Raw genomic sequence first — 22,037 nt, 5'->3', positions numbered from 1 at the left:
CACAAAAATGTCTATAACACACCCTTACATGTATATAAGGTGACTTATGGAGTAAATATAAAAAATGTTTTATTTATTTCCATACCTCTCATTTATTTATATTTTTATTAATTTACCATACCTCTTTTATAAATATGGTATTTGGCCCATAAGATTCACTTAAATAAAACCTATTCTTGAAAATGGGCGAATGGATTCACTTAAATAAAACCTATTCTTGAAAATGGGCGAATGGAAGGTTGTAAGTCCTAATTTCAAGGGCTAAATTTACCTTTTTTACCCTCTCCCTTAAAATAAGGTGGGCTATTTGAGGTGATTTGTAAAAATGTACTATGATACAAAATATTCGGCCACTAAAAATTTAAAACCCCTTAATTGCCCCTAAAATTATCCTTGCTCCAATTACACTATGAAATATTATGTTTGACTTCACACCCTCATGAAGGTAACTACCAAATGGTATAATGAACTTACCCAATCTACTAATGCCACTTTTGAGTCACTATATAAGATCTTTTTTACCATTTTCAAATTACCACTCTACCATTATACCAATATTTAGATTCTTATTACCTATCACCAAACCATAACCACCCAAATCATGAATCATATATGTCAATGGTGTAGGTGAGGCAGCGTGTATAAAATCAAACTCAACAACAACATTCATTTGGACTATTTCAAAATCACTCCTTATTAACACAAAAAACATGGCCACCACCATGCCATAGAATAAGGACAAGGCAATCCTTAATGCATAACTCAACCTTATCTATGTTGAATAAGGGTATTTGTATATTATCATTCTAAATGCTCCTCAACATCATTCCTTCAACACTTCAACAGTAGGCACATCTCATGTTGTTGACTAAATTTTCAAGTCATTAATTCACACCACCAATTAGTTTTACCAAACATATATTGGTTAAAAAATCCAAAACAAGACGATTTCTACCAAATTTGCTAAATTTGACAAATACTTCAACTCCAAGAGAAGCTCCAAAGGTATTTGTTATTTCACCTTCAAAAAATTCACAAAAATCACCTTCTTGATTAAATCTTTTCAAAGGCAACCAACAAACAATGTACTATAACAAAATTTTTGAAAGAAGCTTTGGTAACAAAAATTAGGGCTAAGAATAAAGACTCCTTAGTTCTAAAACCATGTAGAAACTATGCACAAATGGTATTCTTAATTGGTGTTTTCACTTCGCTAGCATATACAACAATTTAGCGAGGCATAATCAAACTAAACAAATAAAAACAAAACTTGCAAAAGACATGTAATAGTGAAGCATACATTCTAAAATAGCACTTGCACATCATATTATTCCTATGAATATGTTGCAATCTTGCAACTATTGATTAAGTTATGTTATCTAAAAGAAGGTTAGTTGTGTAAAAATAGAGGGTCCATTTCCTTCTTTTAGATTACATAACTTAATAAATAGTTGCAAGATTGCAACATATTCATAGGAATTATATGATGTGCAAGTGCTATTTTAGAATGTATGCTTCACTATTACATGTCTTTTGCAATTTTTATTTTTATTTGTTTAGTTTGATTATGCCTCACTAAATTGTTGTATATGCTAGCAAAGTGAAAACACCAATTAAGAATACCATTTGTGCATAGTTTCTACATGGTTTTAGAACTAAGGAGTCTTTATTCTTAGCCCTAATTTTTGTTACCAAAGCTTCTTTCAAAAATTTTGTTATAGTACATTGTTTGTTGGTTGCCTTTGAAAAGATTTAATCAAGAAGATGACTATTGTGAATTTTTTGGAGGTGAAATAACAAATACTTTTGGAGCTTCTCTTGGAGTTGAAGTATTTGTCAAATTTAGCAAATTTTGTGGAAATTGTCTTGTTTTGGATTTTTTTTAACCAATATATGTTTGGTAAAACTAATTGGTGGTGTGAATTAATGACTTGAAAATTTAGTCAACAACATGAGATGTGCTTATTGTTGAAGTGTTGAAGGAATGATGTTGAGGAGCATTTAGAATGATAATATACAAATACCCTTATTCAACATAGATAAGGTTGAGTTATGCATTAAGGATTGCCTTGTCCTTATTCTATGGCACGGTGGTGGCCATGTTTTTAGTGTTAAGTGTGAAGCCAAATTCACGCAGGATTCTAGATCCTTCTAGATCAGATCTTTCTAGATATCCACACCGCCATTAGTTTCTAGATCATTCCAGATCTCCATCTGAATCACATATAGGATTGTAGATCCTTCTTCTGCCTCTATAAATTTGTAATTTCTCTGGCCAAGGAAAGCAAGCCAAGGTCTAAGCTTGCTATGTAATGCAAAGTGATTTATGTTCTCTAGTGATTGTTTTATCTATTCCATTGTTTCTGACTGAGTAATCTTTTTGTTTCTCCATTTGTCTGTCTCTCTGAATTATTCTTTGCTATTGCCATCTAAGTCTCTGAGTATAAATCTGTTGTGTGTTATGTATGCTTTGGTCTAACAACTGGTATCAGAGCTAGGGTCAAATATCCACTGTGCAAGCTGCTTAGTGCCTTATTACGTCTGGAGCTGTTGAAAGATCTGTCCAGGAAATCGTTGAGGAACGTTGGAACTAAAAGGTAGTGGATCTATGTTGAAACGTGTTGCTGGAGTTTGAAAAGTGGAGATCCGTGGAGATTGGAGTTGAAACGTGGTGTTCGTAAGTTTTTTTTTCACATCAAGCTTACACGTATACGTCAAGTTTTTCTCAAACCAACATATGTATGTGTGAAATGTGAAAAGGTTAAAACATTATATATGTTTTTATATTTATTATGAAACATATATAATTATATGTTGGAATTTTGAAAAGTATATTTCAAAAAGAGCAGGAATTTTGAAAAGGGTATTTTAAAAGCAGGAAGGTCATTATTACTAAATTTTAAAGAGTAATAATTAAAGTTTTATTTTCAAGTGGAGTTTTTGTGTTTTGGGGCGTGAATTTGATTGAAAACTGAGACAACAGTTACAGATATTGAGAAGTTGAGCGGGGCTAATTTTTCCCTATGGAAATCACAGATGGAGGATATACTGATTTTAAAGGATCAGTGTTTTTTGATTGAGAGCACAACAAGAAACCCTCATCGATGACAAATGAAGAGTGGAATAAGCTAGATAGAAAGGAAATTGCAACAATCTGCCAATATTTAGCAAAGAATGTTTATTTCAATGTGTCTGGAGAAAAGACGACTGAAGGATTATGGAAGAAGCTCCATGATCTATATGAGAAGAACACGGCATCAAACAAAGTGTTCTCGATGAAGAATCTTTATAATCTCAAGATGAAAGAGGGTGCTTCAGTTGCTGAGCACTTGAATGCATTTAATATTATTACTAATCAGCTTGCCTCTGTTAAAATCATTTTAGATGATGAAATTAGAGCTATTTTGCTAATGTGTTCTATGCCAGACATCTGGGAAAATTTAATTGTAGCTATGAGCACTTCAAAAACTACAGGGACCCTAAAGTTTGATGATGTCAACAGCAGTTTAATGAATGAGGAACTGCGACGAAAGTCAATTGCAGAAAACCATGGAGGAGAGGCTCTAACTCTAGCTGATCGTGGTAGGAGAATGGATCGAGGTCGGCAAGGGCGATCAAGATCGAGAGGCCGATCAAAATCAAGGAGAGGCAAAATCATCTACTTTCATTGTGGCAAACCCAGGCACATGAAGAAAGAATGTCGATTCTGGAAGAAAGGACAAAAGGATCAGAGACCGTCCAGTACAAATCATAATTCATCCAACACAAATGAAGGTGAGACTACTGTTGTAGCCACAGATGGTGATGTGTTGTTTACTGTTTCAGTAGAGGATGCATGTGTATATACATCTAGCAGTAGCTTTGATTGGATCCTTGACTCTGGGGCATCTCACCATGTAACCCCATGCAAAGATAGTTTTGTTTCATATAATCCTAGTGATTATGGTAGAGTTCATTTCGGGAATAATCATTTTTGCAGTATTGTTGGAGTGGGAGATGTCCTGATCAAGATGAAAGATGGACAAGATATGTTGTTGAAACAGGTCAGGCATGTACCAAAAATGCGCATGAGTTTAATATCTATGGGACGACTGGATGATGAAGGTTATTCAACAAGCTTTGGAAAAGGAGGTTGGAAAATTAGCAAAGGTGCATTAGTCGTGGCCAAAGGACCCAAGAAAGGAACACTATACACATTGAAGACACTGATAGGAAATTCAGATTTGGTTGTTGTCACAAAAGAAAGAAATTCAGCAGATTTGTGGCATAAGCCTTTGGGTCACATGAGCGAGAAGGGCTTAAAAATCCTTCTTGGTAAAAATTTATTGGCATGTTTGAAATCCTACAATCTTGATCTTTGTGAGCATTGTATATATGGTAGACAAAGAAGGGTTTCATTCCTTAGAGGTGGCCATGACAGAAAGAAAAATGTGTTAGAATTGGTACACTCATATATGTTTGGGCCTGTTAATGTCAAATCATTAGGAGGAGCATCATATTTTGTAACATTTATAGATGATGCATCCAAGAAGGTTTGGACATATCCTATGAAAAATAAAAGTGAAGTGTTTGGAATATTTCAAAAATTCCATGTTGTTGTTGAAAGAGAGACTAACAAATTACTCAAGTGTTTAAGAACATATAATGGTGGAGAATACTGCTCAAATGCATTTAAGGAATATTGTAACAGGTTTGGCATAAAGCATGAGAAAACTGTGTCTGGTACTCCTCAACAGAATGGTGTCACAGAAAAGATGAATCGCACCATTATGGAAAAGGTGCGAAGTATGTTGTCCAATTCTGGTTTGGAGAAGAATTTTTAGGCTGAAGCAGTCAAGACCACTTGCTACCTTATAAATAGATCTCCAACTACAGCCTTGGATGGCGGTATCCCTGAAGAAGTTTGGACTGGTAAGAAGTTGAATTATTCTCACTTGAAAATCTTTGGATGTGAAGCATTTGTACATATTCCCAAAGAAAATAGAACTAAGCTTGATGATAAATCTATGAAATGCATATTTTTGGGATATGTGGATGAAGATTTTGGTTATCGTCTATGGGATCCAGTCAAACATAAAATTATTAGAAGCAGGGATGTTATATTTAATGAGTCAGAAATTTTCAAGAGGACTGTAGGAGAGTTGGAGGTCAAGAAGGTTATTGACAGGTTTGAAGAGCAGCAGGAAAACATACCACCAATACAAGAAAGTGAACAGCAAATTCAGGAGCATGAAGAACAACAAGTGGAAAATGATGAACAACAAGAAGAAGGAATCTTGCAGGAACCTTTACAAGAGATTCAACCTGATAATGCACCACCACAGTTGGTTCGCAAATCTTCTAGGCATCATAAGCCTTCACAAAGGTATCCTCCTTCAAACTATATTTTGTTGACTGATGAAGGTGAACCTAATTGTTTTCAAGAAGCTTGTAAAGTCGAGCACGGTAAAGAATGGAAGAAAGCAACGGAAGAAGAAATGAACTCTTTGCAGGAAAATAAAACTTGGGAGTTGGTAAACCTCCCAAAAGGTAGAAAGGCTCTACAAAACAAATGGGTGTACAGGATTAAGCATGAAGGTAACGAAAAGAAGGAGAGGTATAAAGAAAGGCTGGTGGTGAAAGGTTTTGCCCAAAAAGAAGGTATTGATGTTGAGAATGCAACAAGATGATGAAGCTTAGTGGAAAGAAGTCGTCTTCACTAAGTGGGCCCGCAGGCTATATTTGGCGCAAAGTGTATTTTAGACTATGTCTATTTTTAGACATATGGATCATGGTCTATGAGTTGCAGTATGTTATTTGTGGATGATTGGTCATGTTGGTAAAAATAGATGGACTTCTATTTTTAGACATATGGGCAGGTTTCTATTTTTAGACTGCCAGCCTAAAAATAGAACAGTCGAATATTATTGTTTCATAATAATATTTGGACTATAAACATTATCTTATCCTCTTGGAGCACTTCAGTTTGAGCTACAGATGTGGCACATGCAGCTGTCAGATGTAAATACGATTTCTTTGTGGGTCATTTGAGCTATTGCATGCAGGACTTCAATTAGAACTCATGTGGTTGAGTTTGGTGGAGTTGATTGTGGAGTTGATGGAGTTCTGTTCAGTTTGACTTGGTTGAACTAGTTGTATTTTAGTCTAACTAAAGAATACTCTAGTGATGAGTTGTGTGAATTAATTATTAATCAATTCACTAGTTATTAACTCATAAAGCAACTGAAGAATACATCAGTTAACTCAGTGCATGTACAATTCAGTGGAGACAGGTATTAGAGATTGAGATTGCTATCAGTTGTGACTATAGTTGTCCATGAGATTTGCACATGCATGGATGGAGATTGCCCATGAGGCTTGTGTAGTGTAACCAAAGGAATTCGATTTCACAGAGTGATTGATTCCCTTGCAGGATTGCGCAGTGGAGGCAGGCAAAGCAGTGGAGGAGATTTGAGCTGTGATTGATCAAATCTGAGCTAGTTTTGTGTGTAACAGGTGGAGATAGTATTGAGTACTTGTGAGGAGTATTGTACTATGTATTGTTACATGTTCTCTATCATTATAATATACAGATAGTGTGGGGTTTTCAGCTGTATGCTTTCCTTGGGTTACATACTGTGTTAATGTGTGCATGCGATTGATGTTTCATTGTTTTTTATGCTGCTAAATTGAAAATCAACGTAGAGGAGATTATGTATTGTGCATGTATTCCGCAATAGTGTATAATCAGGATAATATCTGTGAATAAGTACTTAATTATTCAAATTTATACATGGTATCAGAGCAAGGTTGATCATCAGATCTACTATTCAGAAAGTGTTTACATTTTATTTCTTTAGGCAGAGTCTGTAATCAGGCCACGTAGCCTCTGGATTCATCCTTCCTTTGGAAGGTGAGATATCCGGTAAAATCCCATACAGTCAATCTCTGTACAAGAAATACTTTGTTCTCACGAATTTTAGATCAGAAGCGGTTGAGTTTTGAGCTGGTGGAATTTGAATTTGCACCAGTGTTTTCTTGGTATCAACGTGGCAATGTCTTTCAACAGATTGTGATTGGAGTATGCTCTTGAGGGCAGCTCGAACTATATTGCATGGAAGGACAGGATGGAGGCGGTGTTAGATGATAATGGGCTGAAGGATTTCATAGAGGCTGAGGTCCCAAAGCCTACTGATACTGCGCAAGTTGATGCTTGGCAAAAGAAGACAGCAAAGTGTCGAAGGATTCTGTTGGAGGGCGTGAAGGATCACATTGTGTCCAGCCTACATGGAAAGGCTTCTCCATACTTGATGTGGAAAGCATTGACAGATCTATTCCAAAGCAAGAGTGATCAGAGGAAGCTGGCGCTCAAGGATAAACTTAGAAACATTAAATGCAAGAAGGGAGACAGTATGCCCAATTATCTCACGAAGTTCACTCAATGCAGGGGTGAGTTGGGAAGTGTGGGGGTGACTGTCGATGATGAGGACTTGGTGAGCTTGGCTCTTCTTGGACTTCCGAAGAGTTGGCATTCCTATCAGGACTCTGTCAATGGTCGGGAGAAATTGCCAGGATGGGAGAGACTTTAGTCAGATCTTGTGCAGGAGGAGATCAGGCGGAATACCAGGGACGGATCTTCATCAAAGGGACCTGATGAAGAAAATTGCGCTTTGGCTGCCAAAGCAAAGAAGGGGAAGAACAAGAAAGCTTCTCATTCTGGTGTGAAAGGCAAGAAGCAGGACATGTCCAAGGTGAAGTGCTTTCACTGTCACCAACACGGACACTATGCCACAAATTGTCAGCAAAAGAAGAAGAACAAGCAAGCTGTTGGATCTGCAGTAGGAGAGGCTCTAGCCTCGCAGTTTGAGCTTGATTTTTCGTTGATCGCATGCTTGGTTTCAAGTGTGATGGGATCGGTATGGTTCTTGGACAGTGGTGCGTCTTTTCACATGACAGGAGATCGAGATTTGTTTTCTGATCTGCAGGAGAAAGATCTTGGAGTGCACATCGAGATGGGTGATGATGGTAGATACAGTGCGACCGGTATCGGTACCATTTCCTTTGAGAGGGAGTCTGGTAAACTCTTCGTATTGAAGAAAGTGATGCATGTTCCAGGATTGAAGAAGAATCTTATCTCTGTGGCGATGTTAGAAGAAAAGGGATATGATGTTGTTTTCAACGATGGAAAGGCTTTCCTGCGCAGTAAGACAACTAGAGAAACCCGGAAGATAGGGATTCGAGTCAGGAACCTTTATCAGTTGCATGTAGATGGCTACACAGCAATGGCATGCAAGGCAGAAGGATTGGTGAGCCGGGATGATGGAGAGTTGTGGCACAGGAGATTGGGTCACCTTCACCATGGAGCCTTGAAGATATTGCAGCAGATCACTACTGGGCTTCCTAAAGGCACTCTTGCGCAGTCAGATCAGTGCAAGGGGTGTACTTTGGGAAAGTTTGTGAAAGCCACCTTTCACGAGAAGGATAGTCGCGCCACGACGATCCTTGAGAGAATTCACACAGACGTGTGTGGACCTTTCTCAGTTGCTTCGACAGCAAAGCACAGGTATTATGTGATCTTTGTTGATGATTTCTCTCGAAAGTGTTGGATCTTCTTCATGCAGAAGAAGAGTGAGACATACTCAAAGTTCTGTGAGTTCAAAGCACTGGTCGAGAAGGAGTCGAGGAAGAAGGTGAAGGCTCTTAGGAGCGACAATGGTGGTGAATACATCTCTTGCAAGTTCAAGGACTTTTGCAGTGCAGAAGGGATTCGAAGAGAGCTCATAGCTCCCCATAACCCACAGCAGAACAGGGTTGTTGAGCGGAAGAACAGAACAATCGTGGGTGCTGCACGGGCGATGTTGCATGATCAGGGCCTACCCCTTCACTTATGGGCGGAAGCATGCAATACTGCAGTATATGTGCAGAACCGTTGTCCTCACAGGATACTTGGCATGAGTACGCCTGAGGAGGCTTATTCTGGTAAGAAGCCTAATCTTTCTCATTTGAGGATTTTTGGTGTTAACGTTTACATGCATGTGACGAAGGATGCCAGGAAGAAGTTGGAGCCGACCGCAGAGGTTTGGATATTTGTGGGGTACACTGATATGCCCCACAACTATCGTGTGTATTTGCCAGACAGTCGCAAGACTGTTGTGCGATGGGATATAAAATTTCAGGAGGAGAAAGACATGAAGTGCTCGCTTGAGAGGGAGCCACACTTGCATGCAGATGAGGAGCTATTAGTTCCTAAGGATGAGCTTCAAGACGTGGATCAGCCACAGGACGAAGTTCATGGAGTGGAAGAGACCACTCATGCAGCGCCAACCATCAGAGGGCGAAAACGCTTGACAGAAGCTGAGCGACTGGCTCAAGATGCAGAGAAGGTTGTAGGACCACCTACAGATCAACGTAGACAGAGACAGTCACCTGATCAGTACACTGGATACATGGCTCTTGTGAGAAAATGTGTTGTGGTTGAGCCATCCTCTTTCGAGGAAGCTGTGGAGGATCTCGCATGGGTAGATGCCATGGTGGAAGAGTATGATTCGATTGTCAGAAACAGTGCATGGGAGATTGTCCCAAGACCGGAAGGGAAATCAGTGGTGGGTTCGAGATGGATCTACAAAGTTAAGCAGGCAGCTGACGGGAGTGTGGAGAAGTACAAGGCAAGATTTGTTGCCCGAGGCTTTTCACAGATAGAGGGGATCGATTATGAGACCTTTGCACCTGTCGCAAGGTATTCTTCCATACGGACGATTCTTGCTCTCTCAGCACAGATGGGATGGCACATTCATCAGATGGATGTGAAGACTGCGTTCCTCAATGGAGTCATTGAGGAGGAGGTGTACATTGAGTAGCCGGAAGGTTTCGAGATCTTCAGCAGCGAGTCGCATGTGTGCAGGATCAAGAGAGCGTTGTATGGGTTGAAACAAGCACCACATGCTTGGTACACACGGATAGACAGTTATTTCACCAGACTTGGATTCTCCAAGAGTGAGGCGGATCCTAACCTATACCAGATTGTGGTGGAGGGTAAGTTGTTGATCATTGTACTTTATGTAGATGATTTGATTCTAACAGGTGATGAGCTGTTGATACTTTCATGCAAGGATGATCTTGCTAAGGATTTTGAGATGAAGGACTTGGGCCTCCTTCATTATTTCCTAGGATTGGAAATTTGGCAACGCAGTGATGGACTATTTGTTTCTCAGGGTAAGTATGCTCGGGAGATACTGGAGAAGTTCAACATGCATGGCTGCAAGCCTGTTGATACTCCTCTTCCTGGAGGTTGGAGGAAGGAGGATGCCACTTCAGCAAAAGAAGTGGATGCCACTGTTTATCGACAGTTGGTGGGGTCGCTTATGTATCTGGTCAATACACGACCCGATATATGCTATGCTGTTAACCAGCTTTCACAAGCTATGGTTAAGCCAACCAAGTTCTTCTGGAAGGCAGGCAAGCATGTATTGCGTTATTTAAGAGGCACATCGGGATATGGTTTGTGGTACAGAGAGGAGGATGAGGTGAAGCTATGTGGCTTCACGGATGCAGATTGGGCAGGGAGCCCAACGTACAGAAAGAGCACATCAAGAGGGGTCTTCAGTATCGGGTCGACAGCAGTTTCTTGGTACAGCAGGAAGCAGAGATCCGTGGCACTCAGTTCAGCAGAGGCCGAGTATATGGCAGCAAGTTTGGTTGCATGCAAGGCTATATGGATGAGGAAGATCCTAGTCGGGTTGTTCGGTTCTCACTTGGAGCCCACTGTGATTTATTGTGATAACCAGAGTTGCATTAAACTCTCGGCTAATCCAGTATTTCATGATAGATCTAAGCACATTGACATTAGGTATCATCATATTAGAGATTGTATGCAGCGAAGAGTCATGTTACTTTCATACATTCCAACGGAGGATCAAGATGCGGATATCTTGACGAAGGCGCTCACCAGGAGCAAATTCAAATACCACCGAGGCAAGATAGGGGTTGCTGATAATCCATATCTCGTTGAGAGGGAGTGTTGAGAATGAAACAAGATGACGAAGCTTAGTGGAAAGAAGTCGCCTTCACTAAGTGGACCCGCAAGCTATTTTTGGCACAAAGTCTATTTTTAGACATATGGATCATGGTCTATGAGTTGCAGTATGTTATTTGTGGATGATTGGTCATGTTAGTAAAAATATATGGACTTCTATTTTTAGACATATGGGCAAGTTTCTATTTTTATACTGCCAACCTAAAAATAGAACAATCGAATATTATTGTCTCATAATAATATTGGGACTATAAACATTATCTTATCCTCTTGGAGCACTTCAGTTTGAGCTACAGATGTGGCACATGCAGCTGTCAGAAGGAAATACACTTTCTTTGTGGGTCAGTTGAGCTATTGCATGCAAGACTTCAATTAGAACTCATGTGGTTGAGTTTGGTGGAGTTGATGGAGCTGTGTTCAGTTTGACTTGGTTGAACTAGTTGTATTTTAGTCTAACTAAAGAATACTCTAGTGATGAGTTGTGTGAATTAATTATTAATTAATTCACTAGTTATTAACTCATAAAGCAACTGAAAAATACATCAGTTAACTTAGTGCATGTACAGTTCAGTGGAGACAGGTGTTAGAGATTGAGATTGCTATCAGTTGTGACTATAGATGTGACTATAGTTGTGCATGAGATTTGCACATGCATGGATGGAGATTGCCCATGAGGCTTGCGTAGTATAACCAAAGGAATTCGATTTCACAGAGTGATTGATTCCCTTGCAGGATTGCGCAGTGGAGGCAGGAAAAGCAGTGGAGGAGATTTGAGCTGTGATTGATCAGATCTGAGCTAGTTTTGTGTGTAATAGGTGGAGATAGTACTGAGTACTTGTGAGGAGTATTGTACTATGTATTGTTACATGTTCTCTATCATTATAATATACAGATAGTGTGGGGTTTTCAACTGTATGCTTTCCCCGGGTTACATACTGTGTTAATGTGTGCATGCGATTGATGTTTCATTGTTTTTGATGCTGCTAAATTGATGATCAACGTAGAGGAGATTATGTATTGTGCATGTATTCCGCAATAGTGTATAATCAGGATAATCTCTGTGAATAAGTACTTAATTATTCAAATTTCTACAATTGGCTTCACTGAAATTTTCTCACCTGTTGTTAAAATGTCATCCATCAATCATTCTTGGTCTAGTTTCTGCTTTAGACCTAGAATGTGAATAGTTAGATGTAAAACTGCATTCCTTCATGGTGAATTGTAGGAAGAAATTTATATGGAGCGGCCAGAAGGCTTCATAGAAAAAGGCAAAGAAGGCCTTGTTTGTAGGTTGAAGAAGAGTCTCTATGGGTTGAAACAAGCACCTCGACAATGGTACAAGAAATTTGATTCATTCATGTTGGAACATGGTTTTCAGAGGTTGGAAGTTGACCATTGTGTCTATATCAAAAGGTATGATCAAGGAAAGTATATCATACTATTGTTATATGTGGATGACATGTTGATTGTTGGGCATGATAAGAATAAGATTAATAGATTGAAGAAATATTTAGGTAGCAAATTTGCAATGAAGGATTTGGGACCAGCACAACAGATATTGGGCATGCAGATTATGCGTGACAAGAAAAACAAAAGGTTGTGGCTGTCACAAGAAAAATATATCAAGAAGGTGCTTGACAGGTTTAGTATGAAGGATGCCAAGCCAGTTGATACACCCCTTGCAGCCCACTTCAAGTTGAGTACTAAATTATGTCCTAGTGATGACAAGGAGAAAGAAGAGATGAGCAAGATTCCTTATGCTTCAGTTGTTGGCAGTTTGATGTATGCCATGGTATGCACACGACCAAACATTGCATATCCAGTGGGAGTAGTGAGTAGGTTCCTTGCCAATCTAGGCAAATAACATTGGCAAGCAATAAAATGGATTTTGAGGTATCTCAAGGGTACTAGTCATTATTATTTATGTTTTGGTCATGATGAGACTGTGCTTGAAGGATTTACAGATGCGGATATGGCTAGAGATATGGATACCAGAAAGTCCACAACAAGTTATTTGTATACATTTGTAGGTGCAGTAGTATCTTGGGTGTCAAGGCTACAAAGAATAGTAGCCCTCTCAACAGAAGCAGAGTACATAGCTGCAACAAAAGCTGTAAAGAGATGTTGTGGATGCAACGATTCCTAGGAGAGATAGGAATAAAGCAAGACAAGTATGTGTTATATTGTGATAGTCAGAGTGCCATTCACTTGGCGAAAAACCCAGCATTTCATTCAAAAACCAAGGACATTGACTTAAGGTACTATTGGATTCGGCATGTGTTGGAAGAAGAACAGTTATCCTTGGAAAAGATCCATACAGATAGGAACCCTGCTGATATGCTCACTAAGATTCTACCACGAAATAAACATGAGTTATGTAGAAACATGGTAGGACTCGGTGTGACTTGATGACTCTTATTTGGCTTCAAGTGGGAGAATGTTAAGTGTGAAGCTAAATTCACGCAAGATTCTAGATCCTTCGAGATCAGATCTTTCTATATCTCCACACCGCCATTAGTTTCTAGATCTCCAAGATTCTAGATCTTTCTACACTGCCATTAGTTTCTAGATCATTCCAGATCTCCATCTGAATCACATACAAGATTGTAGATCCTTCTCTCGCCTCTATAAATTTGTAATTTCTCTGGCCAAGGAAAGCAAGCCAAGGCCCAAGCCTGTTATGTAATGCAAAGTGATTTCTGTTCTCCAGTGATTGTTTTATCTATTCCGTTGTTTCTGACTTAGCAATCTTGTTGTTTCTCCATTTGTTTGTCTCTCTAAATTACTCTTTGCTATTGTCGTCTAAGTCTCTCAGTATAAATCCGTTGTGTGTCATGTATGCTCTGGTCTAACACTAAATGCTCCTCAACATCATTCCTTCAACACTTCAACAGTAGGCACATCTCATGTTGTTGACTAAATTTTCAAGTCATTAATTCACACCACCAATTAGTTTTACCAAACATATATTCGTTAAAAAAATCCAAAACAAGACAATTTCTCCCAAATTTGCTAAATTTGACAAATACTTCAACTCCAAGAGAAGCTCCAAAGGTATTTGTTATTTCACCTCCAAAAAATTCACAAAAGTCACCTTCTTGATTAAATCTTTTCAAAGGTAACCAACAAACAATGTACTATAACAAAATTTTTGAAAGAAGCTTTGGTACCAAAAATTAGGGCTAAGAATAAAGACTCCATAGTTCTAAAACTATGTAGAAACTATGCACAAATGGTATTCTTAATTGGTGTTTTCACTTACTAGCATATACAACAATTTAGCAAGGCATAATCAAACTAAACAAATAAAAACAAAACTTGCAAAAGACATGTAATAGTGAAGCATTGATTCTAAAATATCACTTGCACATCATATTATTCCTATGAATATGTTGCAATCTTGCAACTATTTATTAAGTTATGTCATTTAAAAGAAGGAAATTAACCCTTTATTTTTACACAACTAACCTCATGAAATATACACCAAAATATAATAAAAATATTGTAAATTGAAATAACTTCTTAAGTTAGTGAGATAAGATTAATAAAAAAATTACCATACAGCAATAGCTCTAACCACTCCTAAAATAACTTTAAAGTTTACATCAAAGTTATAACATATAAATTGTCACTCCCCATTATTGCACATCCTAACAACAAAATTGCAAACATTTTTCCAACCCATAATTGCTATCATAAACTTGTCTATATAAACAAATCTTTCTACTACCTTAAATATAATTTTCCTTACCATATTTTCATTTCATAAAAATGATAAATAATTACTCATTGTATAGTCAAAAACTAAAAACCATATTTTTTGTCATCATAAAAAGGGCAAAACTTGCGAATTTCTTAAAAAGAAAAACATAAATACTCTTACAAATTTCCAAATTTAATAATCTAAAAAATTCTAAAAACAAGTGTTATTAAACTTAATTAAGTAAAATCAAATCAAAAATCTTATAATAAATTCTAACTTCAACCAATTTACTCAAATATATTAAACTAGATTTAAGTTATATCATAGGTTTATCAAACATGTTCTTTTTATTAGATATATATGTCTCTCAAGAATTTCATATCACACCAATTAACTATTTCAAAGGTCTGAACACCCCCATAATAAAAATATCAAATAATTAGTAGTTATTGGGCCAAAACAGAAACTACGAACCTCCTGACTTTATTCACGGAAATTTCATGTCACACCAATCAACTCTTTGAAATGTGTAAACGACAACATAATAAAAATCTTAAATCATTAGTCGTTATTTGGGAAAAAACTACAGAATCTCCTGTCGGGGCATCTTCCAGGAGCAAAATATTACGATTTTCATAAGCAGGCTGGGCTGAAAAATAAAAAAAGCTCGACTCAGCTAAGGACATTCTTGCTTCGTCCAAAAATTTCTCCGAAACAGAACACTTAAATTTCTTCTTGCTGAATATTTGAATCTACCTGACACCTTCATATCAGCAAATTCTCATCCTGAAATAGGATAAGAAGATTGGCCACTCTCATCTGGCTGATCAAAATACCAAATTTTAAGATGAAACCAGTGACAGATGCCAAATTGTTCAATTTATACTAGACGATTTCTTTTTTTCTGTAAAAAAATCCTGAAATGTAAGCTGTTCCTTCTTAATGAAACCAATATCTTGTTGCACTACAGAAAGGTGGGTGCCAATTTTATTATCATATATCTCACTTGAAAGTTCAGCTCATCAACAGTACTCCCAAAGGAACTTAATTTAAAATACCCACGTCAATATTATTGCTATAACCATTGATTAATTTTTTAAGCCAAGAAAGTAAAGATCCAATTATTGGTTGTCAATTTAGGCGACATGCCACTTGAAAGCTCTGCTCATCAACAGTACTCAGAAAGGGACTTACTTTAAAATACCCTCATCAATATTATTGCTATTACCATTGATTAATTTTTTAATCCAAGAAATTAAAGATTCAATTATTGGTTGTCAATTTCATTATGACAAATCCCACTGCAAAGCTCAAAATCTCAGCTCATCAATAGTAGTCAGATTAGAAACTGCTTTCAAATACCCGCATCAATACTGTTGCTATTAGCATTGATTAATTTTTTAATCCAAGATCAAAGATTCAACTTTTGGGTGTCAATTTCATTATCAGGCATCCCATTTGAAAGCTCAGCTCATTAACAACAGTCAGAACAGAACCTGCTTTAAACTACCCACATCAATATTGCTGCTATTACCATGAACAGTAGTCAGAACAGAACCTGCTTTAAAATATTCACATCAATATTGCTGTTGTTACCTATTGAATAATTTTTTAATCCAAGAAATCAAAGATTCAATTTCTGGGTGTCAATTTCATTATCGTACATCCCACTTGAATGATCAGCTCATCAATAGTAATTAGAACAGAACCACACACATCAATATTGTTGTTATTACCATAGACTAATTTTTGAATCTAAGAAATCAAAGATTTGTTTTTTGGTCCATGAGAATTGGGAATTAAATCTAGCTTTTTGAAAGTCAGCGAATCACAAATCACCCACCGTTATAACAGGGGACTGAGTATTCATCCACGAGTATGTCAAGGATCCATAGAAGCAAAGTAATTGAATTTTTGTTCTTAGATTTTGTAAAAGAATTCCTCTATTCTCTTTCCAAATGTTTCATTTCTGTGACCAGTTTGCGTATTTCTAGAGGATGGCGATGTACAAATTTTGTTGACAAATTTTGAAACCATTCAAAAGGACAAGTATGTCTGGAAAGGAGAGCTTCTGTAACGTTTGTGCAGTGGTTTGTGATTAATTTAAAAGAAGAATTGAAAGGCTTATCTCAACATTGTTTCTTCTACTCTGCACTAGTAAAATTTATTCTCAGATTTGAAAATGAGTCTCAAGATAAATGTGAATAGTGAAAATGAGTTTTCTCTTTGACAAAATTACATAACAGTGAAGAGATAATTGTACATGCAGCCTAGTGCTGCAAAATTAAATCTCAGTTGAGTAGAGGTTAGTAAAAATTTTCAGGTGCTAAATTATTCAATCTAAATAGAACATGGGTTAATAGAAACTATGATACAATGGAACACCAACACCTTTTTACACTGCAAAACTTGAAGGTGTCAAACAATGTTGCAAGTTCCATCATTGTACACTTATAACTTAGTGGATGGCAACAGTTCAAACTAGGGTGCCTTCTGTTAGATTCTGGTTTCTGGACCTGCTACTCAACTACTTAGCTACTACTAGTAGCTACATGTTTGTACTCGACCTATGTAAATTCGTAATCTGATATTGTTGTTGTAGCTGAATCAGTAGATAAAACCTCATCTTTAAAGAAAAATATATATAATTTCAGCTTAAAAGAAATGTTATGACATTTACCTCAAGCTGCCAGAGAGAAGGATCACAATAGGAAGAGAACCTTGACTAGTACTAGAGTTTGTCTGAATCTTTCAATTGGGGTAATGAGTCCCTTTTGATAATAAAAAGGTTAGTTCTGCACGGGAAGATAAGCCTGTGCCCACCCGAAACAATACCCAAACATCCCCATTGTAATATCTCGCTATGGAGACATATTTTCATCATCTGAACTATCGTACTTCCTCTCAAAAGCATTTGGGAATAATGCCTTTGATAGGTCATGGATTGAAACTGGAGGCGATTCCTTCTCTACAATTTTTGGATTATTCTTCTTCAGGTTTCTGCCAATTTCACCGCATTCTCGATCAAGTATGCCTAAAAAGTCCCTTACAATGAAAAAAATGTGAAGAAGTTGAGAATTTTCCCTGGTTGCCTCAGCATGATAATACAAGGTGATTTTCTTAACGAGTGAGAACACTCTTAATTCCTCAATCTGAATTTCGTTAATTTTCTCCCCAGCTTGCTTTACAAAAGATTCCATGGATTTATAGAAACCATCTTCAGTGGTATCCATATCCTCAGCTGACCTGTCTTCATCCTTTAGATGTCTTGAGGTTAAATCTCTCTGCAAAAACTCTCTTAACTTTGCTAGTCCACTAGCAAGTTTTGACACACATCCAGTCACAGTGTCTGAGTCTATTCCTGCAGCCTTCTTCACATTATGCAGCTCATCGCTCAACCCCGCAACAGCCTGCAATCCATATCGCATATAATCATCTTCTTTATTAGCAGAAGTTTCATCTTTACCATCTATGCCATAAGATGTGGCATTTGAGCTTGAGTGGGATTGATCTGCAGCTTCTGCAATACGTTTGCCTTCTGATCTTATAATCTCATGAACAACAAAGTGTAATAAAGTTGTCTTTCCATCTGTTCCTTTAACATCTGCTAGCTTGAGAAGTGTGTTAAGATTGAAAGCTTGTGCACCACCGCGGTTAGTACCAGAATTCATTCGGTTACCAGTTTTTAGGACAGCTTCCAGTAATTTCAAGAACAAACGCCTTCCCCTTAGTTCTGAGCAGGCAGCCTGTAACAGCACAAAATTAGAATGAAATTTAAAAACTGAATAAACTCTAACTTATGTTTCAGGAGATAACATAGTTTATTGAAGTGGTGTGGCACATTAGAGCGTAAAACAGTCCTGCATTTAACGTCTTCCCAAAATCATGATTGTACACTAGTACTACTGTTTATTATTTTCTAATGTAATTCTTACGCCGAGATAATCTGAATTTTTGACATATATCATCAGGCGGTGGAAGGTCTCTTGCCTGAGCATCGCTTAAGAGAGTTATAGCTTTAAATTGTAAAAAGAGTTACACAAAATACACCTAATGTAAGACTTGAGCTTGCAACAAAATATGAGATAATGGATAGCTACATTATCTACGAAAGGGAAGATACACTATTAAAAGAATTTTATCATGTAATAAGCTCACTATGATGCATAAATATACTAGAGTACCCATGCAGGAATAAAGGTAAACTGACCTCCAATGTCACAAAGGATTTCTTAATAAAATTGATTTCCTCTTCAAATGTTGCCCTAAACAGCATTGCATCAAACCGTTTGAAGGCAAAAGGGATGTCCAGTACTACTTTAAGAAACCGCTCTGCTGGGCCAAGTTTTGAAACATCACCATCGTAGTCTTTCAGTTTCCTTTCTTCTTCCTGGGTTAGAGTGATTTTTACCACTTTCTCCAAGAATTCAGTGCTTAAACCATCCCCTGTGTCAAGCAATAGATGTTAGTAAGCCAGTCGATGCCCAATTATCTCGCCATTCAGGAATGGGGTCAACTTGAGTATTCCACTTTTCAATTGCACAATTCCATTATTAGAAGGATAGTGAAGAAGCATACCTTCCAGCAATGCATCACAAACTTCCTCTTTTGTTACATCCAAAGCCCTTAAAAGTATCGCAATATTTTGAGATTTTCTAGGATCAAGAATTTGTGCTTTTTGTCTAAACTGGGGTAGAGGCACTGAAGTGTTTGTCACTTCATTTTTCGCTTTTTGGTCGGTATCATAACCAAACAGAGACTCAATCATTTGTTCATTCACCCTGCCAACGGTATCAATTGGTTACGAAATGATAAGCATAGAGATAATGCACGTTGTGAAAATTGAAAATAAAGAAAATAGATCTTTATCACAGATGTTGGAAATTAAAACTGATTTCTCTAGCTTGTATTCTCTATTTTTATTCTATGTTCTCACAGAGGGACGCTTCCAGGATTCTTTCAGCAGGATCAATTATAGAAGTTGTAGGCTGCTGCCAAGGATGAAATTAGGAGCCTCAAAGGTAGTGGATTTTTCTCAGTAAGAGAAACTTTATGATCTGCCAAACAAGCAAGCGTTGGAGTTGATGGATTGTCAACAGAAATGGAGTAGTTTGTGTATCACTTGGGAAAGAAATCTCTAGCTGCTAAAGGATACTCCTCATTTCATAATATCAGCTGTGAACTTTCCTAAACTATAGGAGGTCTCATTTCTTAGGGCAATATTCTCTGTATCTCTCATCTATGTCATTTAATTTGCATCAGCACATAAACTTCTAAAGAGCTTGTAGCCCAGGTGGGCAATGAACTAACGACTGTGCAGGTACGGTTTGCCCTCTCCCCAAGAAATCCAGAGATAAACTAAAGTGTTTCTTACCATTTGTCTTCCTGAAATAGTAGATTTTAGTCAAAAGAATGCATGATTTGCAGCATCCCCCAAGATACTAAAAGTGCCCTCATTACACACACAGTTGATGTCAACCTCCTAAGCCATGGAGAGAATATACCTAATAATTGTGGAGTTATGTTTGAGGCCTAAACCTGATCAGCTCAAAAAGGGATCATGTCCTAATTAAATAGGCTTTTCCCACATATTTTTCAGTTTCAAGATCCTAGGTTAAAATACACGGCCATACACAACAGAGAAATATATCCAAAGATCCTATTGATGTAATGAACGGAATACAAATCCTTACCTAAATGATCCTTCCGTTAGTTTGTCCCAGACCATTGAATGATCAGGATTTGCAAGAACTTTATCCCAATGCAGAGGCTTCAACTTAGGCTGTGCCTTGTCGTTGTCTTGCCCGCTTTGTGTACTTTTGCTTGTAGATTTCCGATGACCTGAACTGATTGCCTTTGAAGAAGTACCTGGAATTTTGGTTGCTGATGGAGGAAGAGCTGACATGTGGCCCTTTGCTGGTGGCATAGGCGGCGGTTTTGGATTAGGATTAGTCCTAGAAGGTGCTGCAGGTCGAAGTTTTCCCAAAAATGGTGGTGGTGGAGGGGGAGGAGGAGACTTGGCAACTGGTGGTGGCGGTGGAGGAGGAGGAGGAGACCTGGCAACTGGTGGTGGAGGGGGAGGAGGAGAGTTGGCAACTGGTGGTGGCGGTGGAGGAGGAGGAGGAGACCTGGCAACTGGTGGTGGTAGTGGTGGTGGTAGTGGAGGAGATGGAGGAGGAACAGGAGGTTTTGGTGGTGGTGATTCCAAATGAAGGGCCGAGTATTGATTATATAAATGTTGATCAGGATCATATCTATTAGACAAGGGTTGAGGAGGCGATCTCGTAGAAATGAGAGGAAGAGGATGAATTTCAGAGGACTCTTTATTAACCCAGAGGTGTGATACAAAAGACACACTACTGGATTTTGGGGGAACTGAATAAGGGGTTTTCTCACTCGAAACCCCCTCAACTGCTTTCAAGTAATTCCACATTTCCATCTCATGACCATTTAATTTCTGATTGTTGGCATTAAGCATAGAACCCTCTGAATTATTAGATGATCCATTTGTAAGGGGCCTGGCATCTATCCGGTCATTGGAACCATGCAAGGCACGGACACATTTCTGACAAAAGCAAAAGACCAGTACACTGAAAGTAAAGGTTGCTGCTGCTGTAACTCCAACCGCTATGATAATCCCTTTTGTGGAAGTGGGACTCTTCGTACCTGTGGGAGCAGGATGAGGAGTCTCAATGGGCACTGATAAGCTCTGGTTTCGATCTGTTGGCATGCTGGATACGGACTGATTTGCAGAAGCAGGAACAGGAGCAGGAGCAGGAGCAGGAGGAAGGACCTTTGTGACAGGAAAAAATGTTTGAACATTTTGGGCTGAGATAATCTGCTGTGAAAAGCTCATTTTGGTGAGACATAAAACGCTGAGAAACGCCCATATGGTCATCTGAATCATCTCCTGGGCCTGCTTTTCTCGGGATTGCCAGAGATTCTTTCCCATGATTTTGCACTTGAAATGTTTCTTCAAAATCCTCCTCGTAGATGTAGAGTCTCCAACTCTACTTCTCTGTTTTTAAGCCTTATTCAGTGCTACGACCACTTCAAATTTGATTGCCCGCTTCCAACTCTGACCCTTTCTCGTTCACATTTGAATTTTACTGTACTTTGAATTTTGTGAGCGGTAAGTTAACCACTACGCCCTCGTATTTCATTTTTATTTCAATACTTTATTTTTATTTCTTGGGAATAGGTCAACCACATCAAGTTTGCAAAGGATGTCGAGGGGTACAATATTATTATTATTAATTGTTTTGATTTGGTATAAAATATGGTTATTTTTATTTAGTTTAAGAAGTGTTCATTATTGGGTTG

General features: G+C 38.0%; 1 protein-coding gene across 1 annotated transcript; it reads right to left on the bottom strand.

Moving 5' to 3' along the window:
• Positions 1–17,048: 17,048 nt before the first annotated feature.
• On the bottom strand, positions 17,049–21,818 carry LOC149183598 (formin-like protein 5). The gene is made up of 4 exons (XM_089417196.1): positions 20,408–21,818; positions 19,293–19,495; positions 18,925–19,160; positions 17,049–18,460 (listed from the first exon to the last, which is right to left on the bottom strand). Exons 1-4 carry the CDS (start codon positions 21,664–21,666, stop codon positions 17,576–17,578), a joined length of 2,583 nt encoding a protein of 860 aa, XP_089273322.1. The 5' UTR covers positions 21,667–21,818; the 3' UTR covers positions 17,049–17,575.
• Between the last annotated feature and the right edge of the window lie 219 nt (positions 21,819–22,037).

Source organism: Pinus tabuliformis, chromosome 3_2 (assembly GCF_031772625.1).
Source record: "Pinus tabuliformis cultivar Carrire ecotype Pingquan chromosome 3_2, CPIR1, whole genome shotgun sequence".
Lineage (NCBI taxonomy): Eukaryota > Viridiplantae > Streptophyta > Pinopsida > Pinales > Pinaceae > Pinus > Pinus tabuliformis.
This window is presented reverse-complemented; position numbering and strand designations above follow the sequence as displayed.